Source organism: Branchiostoma belcheri, unplaced genomic scaffold, assembly GCF_001625305.1.
Source record: "Branchiostoma belcheri isolate BF01 breed outbred unplaced genomic scaffold, Haploidv18h27 scaffold22, whole genome shotgun sequence".
Classification (NCBI taxonomy): domain Eukaryota; kingdom Metazoa; phylum Chordata; class Leptocardii; order Amphioxiformes; family Branchiostomatidae; genus Branchiostoma; species Branchiostoma belcheri.
In genome coordinates this window covers 87,120-103,274 of record NW_017803713.1, presented here as the reverse complement: position 1 = coordinate 103,274, position 16,155 = coordinate 87,120, and the positions used below count along the sequence as shown (strand labels likewise).

Genomic DNA, 16,155 nt, shown 5'->3' with positions numbered 1-16,155 from the left:
CGGGCATGGACGTTTTTTTTTTATTTTGAAAATCAACAGTTTGCATTATGCAATTAAAAATCCTAACCAATAAAGTAGGGAATAGCTATCCAACTGTTGTTTTAGTTGTATGTTACTTCATATTATAGTTATATCAATGTAAATCATTGTTTTCCCTTGTGTTTCTCATTCTTTCCCTGCCATGTCGTAAAATGTGGTGAACCCATCGCTGTATTTGCTCTAAAGCAAATATTGGCCTTTCTAGTTTGCAATAAGCTTTTCATTATATAGGTGTCTGCATCCTGGCAATGACAGGTAACGCTTAATAGTAAATTCAGGCAGGCTAGTAATCCTTAATCATATGGTAAATTGTCTTGTACAAAAGGCTTTGGAAGCAGCTTCTTTTGAATGTTCTTTAATTTGTGTTCATGTGGTGTCTGGCATAACTATTCTGCAGACCAAGGATGACTGTTATGAATTTTGGTTAATCTGGGTGTGACTCTGCATGCGATAAAAAGTTTTATTTTGTTGCATGCAACATCTTCTTGCTTTGTAAAATTTTCTGAAAAAAAAAAACTGTAACAGTTGCAATTTGGTAATATAAGAGAGTTATCTACATACAGTCTACTATTAGAAAGCTGACCATCATCACCTCTGCCTTGTACCCCCAACGACTAGGTCAAGGGACAAGGTACATGTGTAGGTACTCATTTTTCAACTCATTATGCAACAATTAAACCAGGAATTAGTTATCATATTTTTATCAAATTGATGTAAGTTAGTCCGTCTTTTACCCCAGTGCAAATTCTACACCAGGTACAATGTAGTCCAATAAAAAATGTGTCTTTATTAGAATCTGATGTAGAATCAAATGAATGAAAGGTGCGACAGGCTGAATAAAAGTTCTAAATGGGTCCGGGGAACTACATTGTATGCAGCTCCAGATGGCTTACTGAGGGACGACTGCGTTTGGGAGATGTCGGTTAGCTTGAGGAATGAATCCCCTCTACTACATATAAACAAATTAATAAAAGTAAGAAAAATTCTTACAGTACTCAGCTTTATGGCTATGATATCAATTTAGTGATCAGATCCCCAAAATATGATCCAGTACACCTTGAAGTTCCCATTACTGTATGTTTGTGACCTACAAAAAAACTGTAGAATGCATGGATGGACCCCCCCCCCCCATGTGCATGGTTCTCAAAGCTATGACAGTGTGCTTGTATTCAGACTAGCAGAGTTAAGGCCACACCAATTTTATTTATTTATTTATTTGATTAATTTAATTCATCTGTGTAACTTTTTTTGAACTATGAGTTTTCATTCAGCGTTTTCATCCCTGCCCTCAATATCATTCACAAAATCCTATCTGGTTTGGCATGATCATTTCAGAAAAATCCATAAAATTAAGTCCGTGTGGCCTTAGTGCAAATAATCGAAGACAACTTGAACAAAATGACTGTCACAATTAGCTTTAAGTTAGTTGTCAGGGACCTCCACAGCAGTATAAAAAAATTGAAAAAAAAACTACTAAACTCACAATGTGGATAATATGCATTACACTGTATAATTTAATTGGACAAATGCATCTATTAACATTAGTATGACTTTATCTGAAATAGTAGTACATGTACTTTAGGTAGCATAGAAGAGGTCATGTGTTCTGTGAGGAGTAATGTTCAGTACATGACTTAAAATAGAATGCCAGTACTTTACGTAAATGTTTGGGAACAGATACATCTAACTCTAGAAGCTGTAATATCTGCTCTCATATGTGCCCCCAAATGGTCAGACACTTTTCTGTACAGTATCTTACAATTTATCACAATGACGACCTCCCAGACAAAATGTGAGTGAATTTGCCAAAATAAGCTACCAACCTGAAATCCTACGAACCCAAATGAAAAACATGCAAAAAAGATTGCATTCAATTATCCACTTTATCCATATACATCAGCATAATAATTGGTTTATTCTGCTATTGTTAATCGATTCTGCAAAAGGTTATGAATTGTAGAAAAGAAAGAAAGAAAAACGGTGCATGCAGGCAATGTGGATTAAATCCAAATGTCACCAAGTGCTGCAATTTAACAAGCAGTGGGCACACTTGCTTTTAAATTTTAAACATGCATTGCATATACAAATGCAATAGTCTGCAAAATAAGTTTAATGTGAAAAAAAAAAAAAAATCGCCAAAACTGGTATCTTACAATTCACTGATGCAAATTCCTATCATTTATAACATCTCCCTGCAACAACAGTAAACCAATACAACCTTGGTGCCAAACATCCAAATCAGCCAAGAATATTCAACTTCTTTCACTGGGCCACCAAGAACTTGACAGGCAGCACTGTACACTATATCACAATGGGTATATGTCGTCATATCCTTAGGCCACAGTAAATTTAGTCAAGTTCTCATACAAGAAAACAATGCTGATCTAGAACATGAAAAGAGACTGAGGGGGAAATCAGTGCCATGTTACGTACATGTAGCTCTAGAAGTAGAGAAATATCTTCTGCTAAATAAGGTCTCAAGCAAAATGGTCATTCTAGTCATTCCCTGCCACAGTAAACCAATACAAAGTAGGTGCCAACCATCTATATCAGCAGAGAACATTCAGCTTCTTTGACCATAAAGTCAACAAGTAAGAGCAGTACACTATAAATGTTGCTTCCTTTATAGGCAACAGTATATTCAAAATATTTGTTAGTTCTCATACAAGGAACAATGCCGATCTAGAACACAAAACTGAGTCTGAGGGTAAAGTCAGTGCCATGGACATACAGCTTGAGGAAGTAAGCTTCAAGAAATCCACCAGAACCTGTTTTACTAAATGTTCTATAATTGCTTGAACTTTGAGATGTTAAAGAACCAAAGAATCAAATTGGTATGGCTCTAATTACTCTACTACCCACAGCTAAGACTACTGGTGGTGCGTGCTGCTGACCAACTGCTGTAGGTCCACCGTCAGGACATTACTGAACGTAGCCGCCAGCGAGCAGGCCGCGGGCTGGGGCTGCGGGGCCACCTGCCCGGTAAACGGGACGGGCCCGCGGCCGCCGTACTCCGGGTGACGTTTCTGCATGTGGATCTTGAGGTGGTTCTTCTGGATGAAGCCCTTCCCACACAGCTGACAGTGGTGAGGACGCTCCAACTCTGACATGTGGATGTACTTATGCCGCTTCAGCTTGGTCCCTGTGTGGTGATGGTGAAAGTAAAACATAGTATTTCTCATCCAGGAATAGTTTTATCAGGTTGGTAAGTCACTTTTAACACAACCAAGTGTACATCACTACATGTATTATGAACAGTCGACATTTTGGTGACCGTCTGTCACCTTCCTTAGGGCAATTCTGACCGGTTCATATTGCACATCTATACCTGCGACACCTGAGCTGCAATGCAATGTGAACCAGTCAGAATTGCCCTGAGGAAGGTGACAGATGGTCACTGAAATGTCGGCTGTGAATAAAACACTTGGTTGTGTAAAAAGAACGTCTTTACTCATCTAGCATTTCTTGATTTAAAATAGTTTGATTTTCAAGTGCTAAACTGTCAAAATTGTCCTCTTTGAGATGCCATTTACCTACCGGTATTTTAAGTCACACATAATAGGGCCAAACATGAACTCCCAAACACTGCCAAAGTATCCCAACCATGGTTAGGAGGGGATCAGGAGCAAGGTAGGCTAGTACATTAATTTATATATGTTTCAAAATGTTTAAAAAAGACATGTAGAAGCGAGGTTTGGTGATGTTTGGCTGGTATTCGGGAGCAGGTCAGCAGTGTTCAAGTATGTTTAGGGTCAAATTTGACTCAAATTTGATTTGGTGTGCATAGAAAGGTAGGTGTGGTTTAAATCTGGTCAGACTGCTACCGAAATTCAGCCAACCTTTGCTGGCTTAAGTGGTCAGGGGAAGGTTCTGAATCTGTGATGAGCTTTCTTTAAGTGTAAGAAAGGTGTCTACTGCTATTCATTTTGTATTTAGATACAGGTACACAAGATGTTCCAGCATGGTACTGTACCTAAATAATTTGACAGGCAATAATTTGAATAGGTACACATAGCCCTACCTCAGGCTTCGAAATTAACTTTTCTTCCTATTGTCTCAGCACTGTCCAAAAAATAAATTCCAATTGTCCTGAAGTGAGGATGAACTGTCCCAACAGGTTTTTCGGGAAGTATTGTATGGCTTCAACTTGAAGTCAACTTTATTTTGTTTATGTTCACTCCCAGGCACGCTATAATTGCAGAGTAGACGGCAAATTAAGAGGGACTTTTCCGGATCCAAAAGCCGGGACGTGTCCCTGATAAGCAAAAGAAGGGCTGACATTCTGATGTTGATCATTTTTCTATTGTCCCCAAAATGTCCCAAAGTGTCTTTTTAGTTGTCACAGCCTAAATTTCAGTGGTCAGTGGACCACCTTTAATTTCGAGCCCTGTACCTGTGAGGAAGCTCTGTCCACAGAAGTCACACAGGAAGGAGCGTTCTCCCTTGTGCCTGAGCTCGTGGTGTTTCAGGTTCTGTTTGGACGTGGTGACGAAGCGGCAGAGCGAGCACTTGTAGTTGAGCGTGTCGCGGACAGACGGGATGTCTGCGTGTTCCGTCAGGTGACGCTTCAGGTTCTCCTCCAGGGCGAAGCCTTTCCCACATACCTGGGGGGAAAAATTGGACTATTACACCCGAATATTATAGAATCTTTAAAATCTTACAGAACTGCTACCTCTGTATCAGAGTACATTATATCTGGTACTGTAACATTAAGTATTCACTGTCATAACAGCACACATGCCTTACTTACCAAATAGTTTGTAAAAATCCTCTGATATCTTCACAGTAGCTGCATACAGCCATGACAACATACTGACAACACTCAGAGAGTAAACAACTCTAAACAAGTGCTTCTGCAAAAGCTGACCATTTTCGCCGCTTACAGGCTTACAGTTTTTACGAACATTTTCCCCATCCTATCATTTCAATTTACCTAAGTTATATAAATGGTTCTAGTTCTCATCAACATTGTATATAATGAGAGAACATGCACTTCTATATTTCAACTCTTTAAGTTTAAAACATTACAAAAATCAAGTATATAACAGTTTATAACCTGTTTTCTCTCTCTTAAGAGTCTTTTTAACAGAATAAAAAAATGAGACACAAAAGTACATTTTAACTTAAATTATAAGTAACGTTAATATATATATATATATAATTTTATTCAAAATCTCTTCTATGGCTTTGTCCCCAACATCTAAGTTTACAAACCTCGTGACATTCAACCAGGGCTTTAGCCAGCGCCCGTTTTACCGTCAATTGACGGTATTTTTTCCCGTCGGACGGTAAAAATTTAAGTCCTTACCGTCAACATTGACGGTCAAAAATCGTGGGTGAAGACATTAAACTTAGCAAAAATGTAGCGAATTTGAATGAGCCACGGCGCGGGGTCTTTCCAAAGCGCGTCGCGCTTTTCAAAACGCCGCGGGCCCACACATTTCTTATTTAAATACGGCGGGAAACCTGACTTCAAGGAACGTGCCGATGTCTGTTAACTCGGTTCTTTTCTTCAATGTTGCTGTCTGTTTAAACAACATGTGCTAACGGCCACATAAGAACAATGGCTCGACTCAGACTCACGCTGGTAACTGTACATGACAATAAGATAAATAAACAACATGTGGCAACGAACAAAGAAATATCAAACGTTTTGAAAATATACTGTACTTGAATTTTCATACCATCGCAAGAAAACGGAGATCGATCTACGCAAAGTGGCTTTATTATTTATATAAACTTCGTTAAACCACCTTCGAAGACTTGAGCGGCAGCATAAAGATAAATTTTCTGGAGCCGATCGCTGAAGCAAGTTTTTGCCGGCGTACGTAACTCCCTCCGCGGCAAAATCCCATATGCCGTAGCGAAATCGCGTCTCAGCACTTCCCCAAATCAACTCCATGGCCGCTAAAGTCTGCAAATGAGGTTAAACTTCCTCATTTCGGTTGAGAAGCGAAGCTACTAGTATAATCATGTGCATGGCGGCCATTTTGTTTGCTACCCGAAGTCTTCCGAATGATCTAAATAAGGAAATCGTCGGAAATCTGAGCCACATCCCTCGCTGTCGGCATGCGCTCGGGGCTGGCTCGGTGGAAATCGGAGGCTGTGGCGTCAGGACTAGGTTTATTTGCATGGCTCGGGAAGCTGCCGCGGCTTGAATCGCAGCGGGATTTGGGCGCCGGGCGGGTCAAACAAAGGGAATATGAAGTTGTGAGGACCTATAGTTTTTTTTTTCATTCTTCAAATTGCAGATTGTGTAATTTTTATCCTGAAATCTTGAAAATCTATCTGCAAATTGCAGACTGAAGACGGGTATTTAGAACACTGAATACATGAAGTGTGCGGGGGGGCATGATGTCGATCACCGGATCATGATTTTTTTCGCATTGACCCTGATTCAACCCTAAAATAATACTCGAAGAGAACTTCAAAAGTCATCTTTTACTAATCATATATAATTGTTTACATTATATCATTTGATCAACCTGATCTATTAAAAATTGTCAATGGAAAATACCTTGCCAAACAATGCAATACCTATTTAAGTTAATTAAACACTCACTCATTAATTAATTAATTTCCTAAAATACAAAAGACATGTTGGTGAAAGTTAGGCACCCAGGTAATATAAATAGTTCCACAGACAGCTATGTAGGCCGGAGCTTCTATTGCGTGCGATCTACGTTTGGTCAGAAAATACACCCCCCCCCCAACCACACACACACACAAAAACACCGATCCGGGAACGCCTGAAAGGAGGCTTTTAATAAGCTTTGCCTGCAGCGCCTTGATTGGTCGGACGTGTGACCCTCTGGACTGCCGGCTAATGGAAATCTGAACATCTAGACTAATCCACACTGCTAATGCTCATTGACATAATTTATGCAGTTTATTAAAATCCTTGATTACTGTGAATCCTTGATTATAGACATGTCTTTATCAACATTTTTGGCAAATAATAAAATCAAGTTATTGTTCAAGACAAATTAAGTTTGTTTTGTCAGCAGCTTTGTTATGCAACATTAATAGAACTATGATTTTGAAATTAGCAACCATAATGGAAAGTATACAAACGTCCAAGGCATAAATGGTAAAAAGTGCACTCGCAACAACGACATCTAGCGACATGCGGCAACTCAGCATGTCTGCATGGCCGTCGCAACAACGACATCTAGCGACATGCGGTGACTTAGCATGTCTGCATGGCCGTTGAAGGGTGGAACCGTTGATCCATCCATCCGTTGACCCAATCTCAATCTCGTCTGAGTTACCATTTTCGCGCATGCGAAAATGGTAAAAAAAGAATGATCCTTTCATTTGAAATTCCTGAATCAATGTCCAGTTATCATACTATAATTCTTCTCATGATGAAAGGCGCAGTTATATCAGTTTCAGATTATAGATTGTCAAGTAAGCAAATCAAAGGCTCGGGTGTCAAAATTAACTTTTCTTGCTATTGTTCCAGCACTGTCCCAAAAGAAGGGCTGACATTCTGTTGTTGATTATTGTTCTGTTGTCCTAAAAATGTCCCAAAGTGTCTTTTTAGGTGTCCCGGCCTAAATGTTAGTGGTCAGTGGCCATCAGGCCACAATTTCAAGCCCTGAGGCTGATCTCAAAGCATGGATTTTGTCAGAGAAAATAATTGAGGCCAATGTGTAGTGTGCCACTGGTTGGCTATATAAGCATTGTGCAGCAGCACCCCCTCTCACCTCACACTGGAACTGCTTCTCCTCGTTGTGTTCAGCCTCGTGCAGCCTGAGGGAGGGCGCACCACGACACTCCAGGCCACAGTGCTTACAGATGAAAGGACCTGCAGACACATGCATGGCAAATGTTACACAAAGTTATGTACATGTATCTTAGAGAAATTCCATTGTATCTAAGGCCATTCAATTTTAGGGGTATGCCATATAATAAGTTCAAGAGAGTGTCAAAAAATGACTTGATTTATGAGAGTATACTTTTAAAAATACAAGGTGAATTTAAGCAAAACCCATGAAGAATAACTAAGGATACTATTCCCTCTCTCTTTCTCTCTGTCAGTCAATCTAAAAAAATATGACTAACTGCACAAAACAAACAAGAACTATTGATAACGTTTACCATAAAAACATGACCAAAACAGAAAGAACAGATTAAATTAAAACTGCTAGGCACTCCCCTCAAAAGCATGTAATGGTAAAATCCTTTTTGGTTTTTATTACTGAACAGGTCCGTAACCTAGTACATTTTGTACTGGAAATTAAAAAAAAAAGCATTTCTAATTGCTGAATGTTTCATACTATGATGAACATTAGAATTTAGATGTTATGGAATTAAGCTGATATGTGACCTTGAGTGTTGCAGATCTGGTAACGTTTGTGCTGGATGACCTCCCAGTTAGTCCTGAACCGGCGCTCACAGTCAGGGCACTTATACGGCTTCTCTCCTGTGTAACCAACAGGACAACAATCAACACAATGAACAAATATCAACAATGTCCTTTCCGTACTTTTACTCAATAGCCATTACTCCCCCCCAGGCCTGGTATGTGACCTTTGTTTCAAAGTTCTGTGTCTGACCATTAAACTAAAGAGACAGAAACATGGATGAAATCAGATGAACAAAATGTACTTGACCAGATTGTCCTTGCAAATGAAGGCTTTGCAAATGTTTAGGCCACATGCTTCTTTTTCTAAATGTGTAAAACCTGACTAATAATATCAATAATTACCACCTTTCCTGAAGTACCCCTTCCCAAGCCACATCACCCCCCTCCCTACCTGTATGGACCCTGACATGTTTGACTAGATGGTCCCTGCGACTGAAGGTTTTGGCACACATGGGGCAGATGTGCTGCTTGTTCTGGATGTGTGTCTGGGAGTGGCGCCGCAGACCGCTGCTCGTACGCAGCTTCGCCAAGCAGATGTTACAAGAGAATAGGGGCTCCTTGGAGTGGACCTGCAAGGGAACAAATATTCACATACAATTGTCATAAATCATAACAAGTAAACCTGATTTTAATACTTCTGTTCCTAGAGTTGTTAAATATGACCCACATGTTATTAAAAATTGAGGCTCTTTCTTACACACAGAACAGCAGTAAGAGACCCTCACAGTCACAGTTACTGTAGTAATGGACACTTAAGCACAATAACTGCAGTGAGAGACCCCCTCATGTAGCAATGGACACTTCTATACAAGAACAGCAGTGAGAAAACCTGACATGTAGCAATGGGCACTTATACACAACGACAGCAGTGAGAGACCCTCACGTTAGGCACTTATACACAGCAACAGCAGTGGGGGACCCTCACATGTAACAATGGACACTTGAACAGCAGTGAGAGACCCTCACATGTAGCAATGGGCACTTATACACGACAGCAGTGAGAGACCCTCACATCGGGCACTTATATACAACAACAGCAGTGGGGACCCTCACATGTAACAATAGACACTTGAACAGCAGTGAGAGACCCTCACATGTAGCAATGGACACTTTTACACAAGAAGAGCAATAAGAGACCATCAGATGTAGCAAAGGACACTTATACACAAGAACAGCAATGAGAGACCCTCACATGTAGCAATGGACACTAGAACAGCAGTGAGAGACCTTTACGTGTAGCAATGGACATTTATACACAAGAACAGAAGTGAGAGATCCTTACAACACAGTCACATATAGCAATGGACACTTTGCACAAGAACATAGTGAGAGACACCCACATGTAACAATGTACACATTACACAGGAACAGCAATGAGAGACCCTCACATGTAGCAGGTGTTTCCTCATGGCGGCAGGTGTGTCAAACACCTTGTCACATGACGGACAGTTCTTCTGTCTCTTCCCCACGTCCTCCAGCGTGTCTCTGATCCACTGTTTCTGCTCCTCTGTGAACTGGTGCTTGGTTCTCTCCATCTGGGGTGTTTCAGGAGCCCCTTCTACTGCAGCTGGGAACACAAAACATCCGTGTAGGCATTGTTTATGGTATATTTACAAAAAAAGTATTTCCTGCAGTTTTAGCTTATTTCTTGTGCAAAAGTTGTCTTTGAATCACAATGAAAAGCAGTGTAACAAACCATTACCAGTAAAACTTGTGCAGTAGCTGCGCACTTATTAGCATGCGCTTATTACCTGCAATCATGTGTTTTGACTGTGTATGTAATGCATACACTTAACGATCTTACTTGTCAAAAGGATCCTGATACTGTTTTTTATGACATATACAACTTTATATGTCTATGTCAGAGTTTACTGTATCACATAACTGCACATGCGGATTGACTTTTTGTAGTTCGGTGCTTCAGGGGGAGACACCCAGTAATATTCTTCATACTAAATATTGCTTTTATCTGTATTACGATTTTAACGATTTTAGATATTTTAAGGGGATCAATATTGCCTGCCAATTTGTACACGAGTCTGTCAGTTCTGCCTGTTGGCTGCCATGTGACTTGTCTTTGATTTTAATAATAAACCAGTCTACTACTACTACTACTAATTACTACTACATAAGTAGTCACAATTGCATGGATTTCTGCACATGTCTTACACAGGAATTGAACGCAATATGAACAGGCTTTTTGCATGAGATTGTCTTCTAGTCGAGAAATGCACAGCTGTTAATTGCCCTTTGCAAAACTTTCATGCAGCTTTCAATGGTGATACTTAAATCTCTAGACTTCTCTGTACAAATTTCAAGTATAACTATAAGTAAAATGACCTCGATGAAAAGCAACCAGCAGGCTGTTTTGATGTCATGAATAAACAAAGGCTTGAACAAACAAACAAACAATTACCTATGCACTCCTCTTCCTTCTCGTGACCCTTCTTGTGGCGTGATATCCCCAGGAAGGTGCGGAAGGTCATCTGACAGTACTGACAGCGGAACAGCGGCTCTGGGGAGTGAACCTGCTCTCAAAAACAACAAGCAGCAGTCAGAATCACAAATGTATGTGTTGTTAACCCAGAAATAGACTGGATATCTATACCAATTATTGTTGCAAGAATTTTTCACAGCTTAGGGGCACATTGACTTCCAAAGATATGACAACAGTAGGGGGTCTGGCATTCCTCCCCAAAAAGTCATGACCCTCAACGTTATTTCCTCCTTTTTGAGGGGCAAAGTTTGTAAATTTATCTTTTCCCAGGTGTTAAAGATTTATGAAGGATCACAGCCTCACAGGGTTCTCCCCAAAAAGAAACACCCCTACGTATACGCTGGTTGAAAGACAATGTAGGCACAAAATCACAGCTTAGGGGGTCCAAATCGTAGCATATATATAGGGGCCCATGCACTCAACCAGCCTGGAGAGAACAAATTGGATGATTAGATGCAGCATCTACATGTAGTCTGGGTGTGGCAAGTCAGTGTGACTTGAAAACAGCTATCAATTTGTATGTGTCAGGCGCAAAAGAAAACTGTTGTGATAATGATATACAAAATGGCTGGAATATTGCGATACCACCACAGACACACACACCTGTATCAAGTGTTTCCTCATGTCCAGTGGAGTCTTGAAGACCTTCTCACAGTCGGGACAGTTCTTCTGTCTCTTCTCCACCTTCTCCAGCGTCTGGTTCACCCACGCCTGCTGGTCCTTAGACAGGTTCCAGTCCGGTATGCCCTTCTCCTTCCTCTTCCGTTTCCGCGGCCTGGCTGCCCGCTTCTCTCCCTTCCGCGGCCGTCCCCGCCTGCGTTTCCCGACGGGTGGCGTCGGTGGGCCGTCCGGCTCCCAGTCCGAGACGTCTTCGATCGCGCCGGCATCCAAATCCGACTCCTCGCCTTCATCTTCTGCGTACTGTGGCTGTTCTGGCGGTACGTCTGTCTGCTGTGTACTTGTGGACGGCTGGCTGGCGGCCTGGTCGACTTCTTCCGCTCCTTTACTGAGCTCGGCTGGTTTGCTGGTCGTTCCGCCGCTCAGGATCTCGCTGAACATGCGGGAGTGGACGTCGTCGCCCTGCTGTGCGGCCGCCGGCAGGAGAGTGATGGCTGCATCGGTGATGGTCCCTTCATCCACCATCTCCGGACGTACGGGCCTGTTCTCTCCCGCGAGCAGTGCTCTGCTCTCTGCCTGCAAGATACACGACAGCAGAACTCGAGAAGAAAGGTAATATTTGCAAAGCAAAATTAGTACATTATGTTTACCTTTGCATAAAATGCAGCCTAATAAACTATATAGCTAGCTGCTCTGTGTATTCTAATTACTTATACATGGTGGCACGGCTCTCCCCTCCAACTCTGTCCTGCAATTGCAACTTGCTACATAACGCAATCCAACACCACAGGGTGCCTGCTACAGTTACTATGGTGACAGCTGTCTGGTACAGGTCATTGACCTTTTTGTTTGGAGAAGAAGAGCACAAGCACAAGTAAACATAATAAGCCAAGTTAAACATAACTAGAAAGGTAACATTTACATTAATTACAAAGCAAATGCATAATGTTTATCTTCGCAAATGGTGCTCTGTTAATAATTCTTACTCAAACACATTCACATAATGGAGTCTAAATCCCTTCTACTATAAAAATGCAATATTATGTAACAAAATACCAGTTACCATGAGACACTCTGGTTCAGATCATTGACCAGGTCATAGGTCAGTGTTTGGAACGGAAGAAGAAGAAACTCTAGCAAAAACAATGTTTCCTTCAGTAAACATAATAAGCACGGCAACAGAAGAATTGTACCTGTGCCAAACCAGGATGTCGGATGGATGTTTCATCAGGATCCTTAAATCATGATTTACAATTTAAATAAAATTGTGAAGCTTTTGCACGGCTTTTGCATGCAGGTAGATGGGAAATCATTTGAGATCTGTACTTCTATATATTTAAAATGGAGATCCACACAAAACAAACCTGTAGGACTGCATTCTTGTCCTGCAGGAACTGTGTGAGCTTCTCCACCACAGGGTGCAGCTGCAGCAGGCTGGCCGCCGACAGCAGGTCCCGCGCCTCGCGATCGTTGTCCGTGAACACGATCTCCGTGGTGTACATGTAGCTGAGCAGCGCCGAGAAGATGTTGGCTCCGATCAGGTCCAGCTGGATGGCCTCGCTGGGCTGCAGGTTGGCGTCTGACAGGATGCTCTGGAACAGCGAGCTCCGCGCTGCAAGCACCACCTTGTGGCACCTACCGGAAATGCAGGCACGTCATCAGAAACAGAATGAGAAATATATTGATTGGTGAGCACGCTGACCAGCCCCACCAACTCCCACCACTTGCTACATAATGTAATCCAACACCACTACAGTACTACTACTAGTACTAGTTACCTGGAAAACCATGATGGTGACAGCTGTCTGGTCCACTGTCATTGACCATACTGTCTTACAAACATGTTTTTGATTGAAATTTGGAATTTGAAGAAACAGAGCAAAAAGTATGCCTCCTTTTCTTCTGTAAAGGTAAACATAATCATGTCATTCTCATCATAGACATAGAAACTCATTATACATGTTACATGTACATAAATTTGTACTTAAAATATTCAAATAAGCAAGGCACACTGGCATGACAAAGGTCCTTTCACCTGAACAGTTCGTCCTGCACACGGAAGGTGACATCACAGAAGTGTCCGTGTTGCTGGAAGTCACGAAAACTGCGCACCAGCGACTGACTCTGCTCCGGGAAGCGTAATGTCAGCTGCTTACCGGACGGCTGGGGCGGGGGCGGCTGGGTCTGCACCGCCATGGGCGTGCCCGGGAGGGGCACCTGGGTTTCCATGGTAACTGTGGCTCAATCTCACTCAGAACGTCCTGTATGAACACAATGGATTTATTATTAATATTCATAAGCAATTCCATTTCAAGTATGATATATAAAATGGTGTTTCATGGCTTTTCACTATTTGCTCCCATGTTTTCAGGTATCAGGCCACACCAAGTAAATTTTATGGATGACGTCCGCGCGCGGCCGCGCGCATTGATTTTAGCCTGTTCCTAGAAAAAACACAAGAAATTCCGCTTCCTGTAACTATGACCAAAGAGTCACGAAAGTGCCGCAAATCAACAGGTTGATGTGAAACCCGTAACACAAAGAAAGTGTCTATTGACAGGTCCATCCTGTCAATAACAGAAAATTTGCACTATTGACAGGACCATCCTGTCAATAATAGAAGATTTTTCACTGTCCACTGTTCTACCTGATTTATTGCTGTTTTGATGATGAATAAAAGACTTCTTGCTTGTTACACTGTGTCACCTCATTCAATTTGTGTCCTAACATTTGTCGTCTCTTAGTATATTTTTAATTTAGGCATCTTGTTTTTTAGGGCCCTTCTTGTTTTTTTTCGCCCTCTCGCATTAGATTTAGGGTCTCCAAAGGACGTCATCCATAAAATTTACTTGGTGTGGCCTCATAATGTCATGATTGAGCTGGAAGCCACACAAGTGACATAAGTTACATTTAATGGTGCTAGACTGTTGAAAATTTTTTTGGAAAATTGTAGATCCAAATCAAGGATGTTATAACATATTGTAAAAACCGAAAGGGGCACCTGAAATATTACAATATCCAATTTAAATTCCTTGGTCAGATTCAGAACAAATTCTTCCCTCTGTTGAGTTCAAGTTCTGATTTATAATAACATAAAGGGATAGGCATAATCATCCCTAAGACTACAGCAACACATATACAGAAAAAACAGCTTCCCTGTTTCATGTTCAAAGGTTCGTATACAATGTCTAGTGTTTCACAACAAAGTCGCAGCAATATTTAGGCAAACCCCACCATAGCCTTCTACAATATGGGCATCGTGGATTACCCCATTTGGGGCCTCATTTGTGTTGGGGCAGGCTTCGATTTCCGAGCTCTCCGTCTACCGTCGATTTTGAGGTATTTACGAAATTTCCGCGCGCTATAAAATTCTCTGGCAGTTCATAAATATGTAACAAACAAACGAGTGGAGCAACTTGTGGAAGAAAAGTGAGTTTTGCCGGGAAAACTGAACGCGTTTTCGTCTGCGTGCGTACCCAGGCCCCAACCACACCCTCCAAACACCCGAGCCCCCATGCACGACCCCACCAAACTTTTCCTTGCACAACAGCAATCCTGCAAGTTTGCAGCAAATGACACGTTCCAGTTGAATGAAAAAGTATTTGTCTACGCAAAAATTTAGTATTTGCCACTGTTTCTTACCTTTTCAGTGGAGAAATTCAGCGAAATTCTGTCCACATCGCCGCAATCCGGGATCCTCTGCACCCCCTCAATGGCGTCAGATGATGGCAGCAAAATGTAGAGGTCCCAAATATTTATGTGGAATTTCGAAACTTTCATCCCGAATATCACGAAAAACTAAATTTCATAAGCGATATAAGTCATTCAGATATGTGCATTCTATGTAATTGGTCTAAAGACTTTGGGATTTATTTAATATTTTTCGTAAGTTTTGTGTTTTGCTGCTCTCAAGATCCCTCGTTGAGCCACAGTTGTCACGTGATCACGCCAAATGGTCTAAAAGTACCTCCTTGCGGAAGATAACAGAAGTGCAACACTGCATTTGATACTCCATACATGCTTGACAGTACACTTTATGACAAAAAATACTACAGATATTTGTACAGTTTTTCATCGCACATATTACACATAAAAGGGTAACATTTAAACTTTCCCAACTAATGTTACGATGACGCATGGTGGTTTCTGTGAGCTTCTGGTAACAACAAGGAAACAAATGACACACGTCTGAGATATATTAAACCTTATAACTTTTATATTTGTCCATCAAATATCATTATATTAACAGCAACCTTTGAAGTTATTAGCCATATTCCAAATCTATAACAGGTGACATCAATATCATCAAAACATTTTAAGCAAAATCAGGCTTTATACATCCATTCACAAACAAGCATAATTGAAAATGTTACAAAAAACATAAAGAGTAGGGTCCTCAAGATACATTCTGTCATGAAGTTTTTACAATCAAAGTTACCTCAAATAATACTCAAGACATTATATCCATATGGAACTGGCTCAACCTTTAGCAGCTTTTGCTGTTTGAAATTAATTCTTTGCACGAAATCAATTTCAAATTTATTTTGACAAACTATATTGTTTCCTGTCCACAATATAATCCTGAAAGTACACATAAAATTTTCAGCAATAAAGTATATCTTTAATTTCT

The 16,155-nt window shown here is 41.0% G+C and overlaps 1 protein-coding gene across 1 annotated transcript; it reads right to left on the bottom strand.

The window, feature by feature from the left end:
- Positions 1-2,813: 2,813 nt before the first annotated feature.
- On the bottom strand, positions 2,814-15,283 carry LOC109470329 (zinc finger protein 497-like). The gene is made up of 11 exons (XM_019769246.1): positions 15,168-15,283; positions 13,561-13,786; positions 12,890-13,160; positions 11,511-12,101; positions 10,827-10,938; positions 9,799-9,977; positions 8,802-8,979; positions 8,372-8,467; positions 7,749-7,849; positions 4,433-4,643; positions 2,814-3,181 (listed from the first exon to the last, which is right to left on the bottom strand). Exons 2-11 carry the CDS (start codon positions 13,752-13,754, stop codon positions 2,910-2,912), a joined length of 2,205 nt encoding a protein of 734 aa, XP_019624805.1. The 5' UTR covers positions 13,755-13,786; positions 15,168-15,283; the 3' UTR covers positions 2,814-2,909.
- Positions 15,284-16,155: the final 872 nt, after the last annotated feature.

Excerpts from the sequence above, each read along its gene's own strand:
- LOC109470329 (XM_019769246.1), bottom strand. The coding sequence starts at position 13,754 with ATGGAAACCCAGGTGCCCCTCCCGGGCACGCCCATGGCGGTGCAGACC. Across the intron at positions 13,161-13,560 it reads GTGCAGGACGAACTGTTCAG|GTGCCACAAGGTGGTGCTTG; the intron begins GTGAAAGGACCT and ends CATTTCCGGTAG. Across the intron at positions 12,102-12,889 it reads ACAAGAATGCAGTCCTACAG|GCAGAGAGCAGAGCACTGCT; the intron begins GTTTGTTTTGTG and ends TGTATCTTGCAG.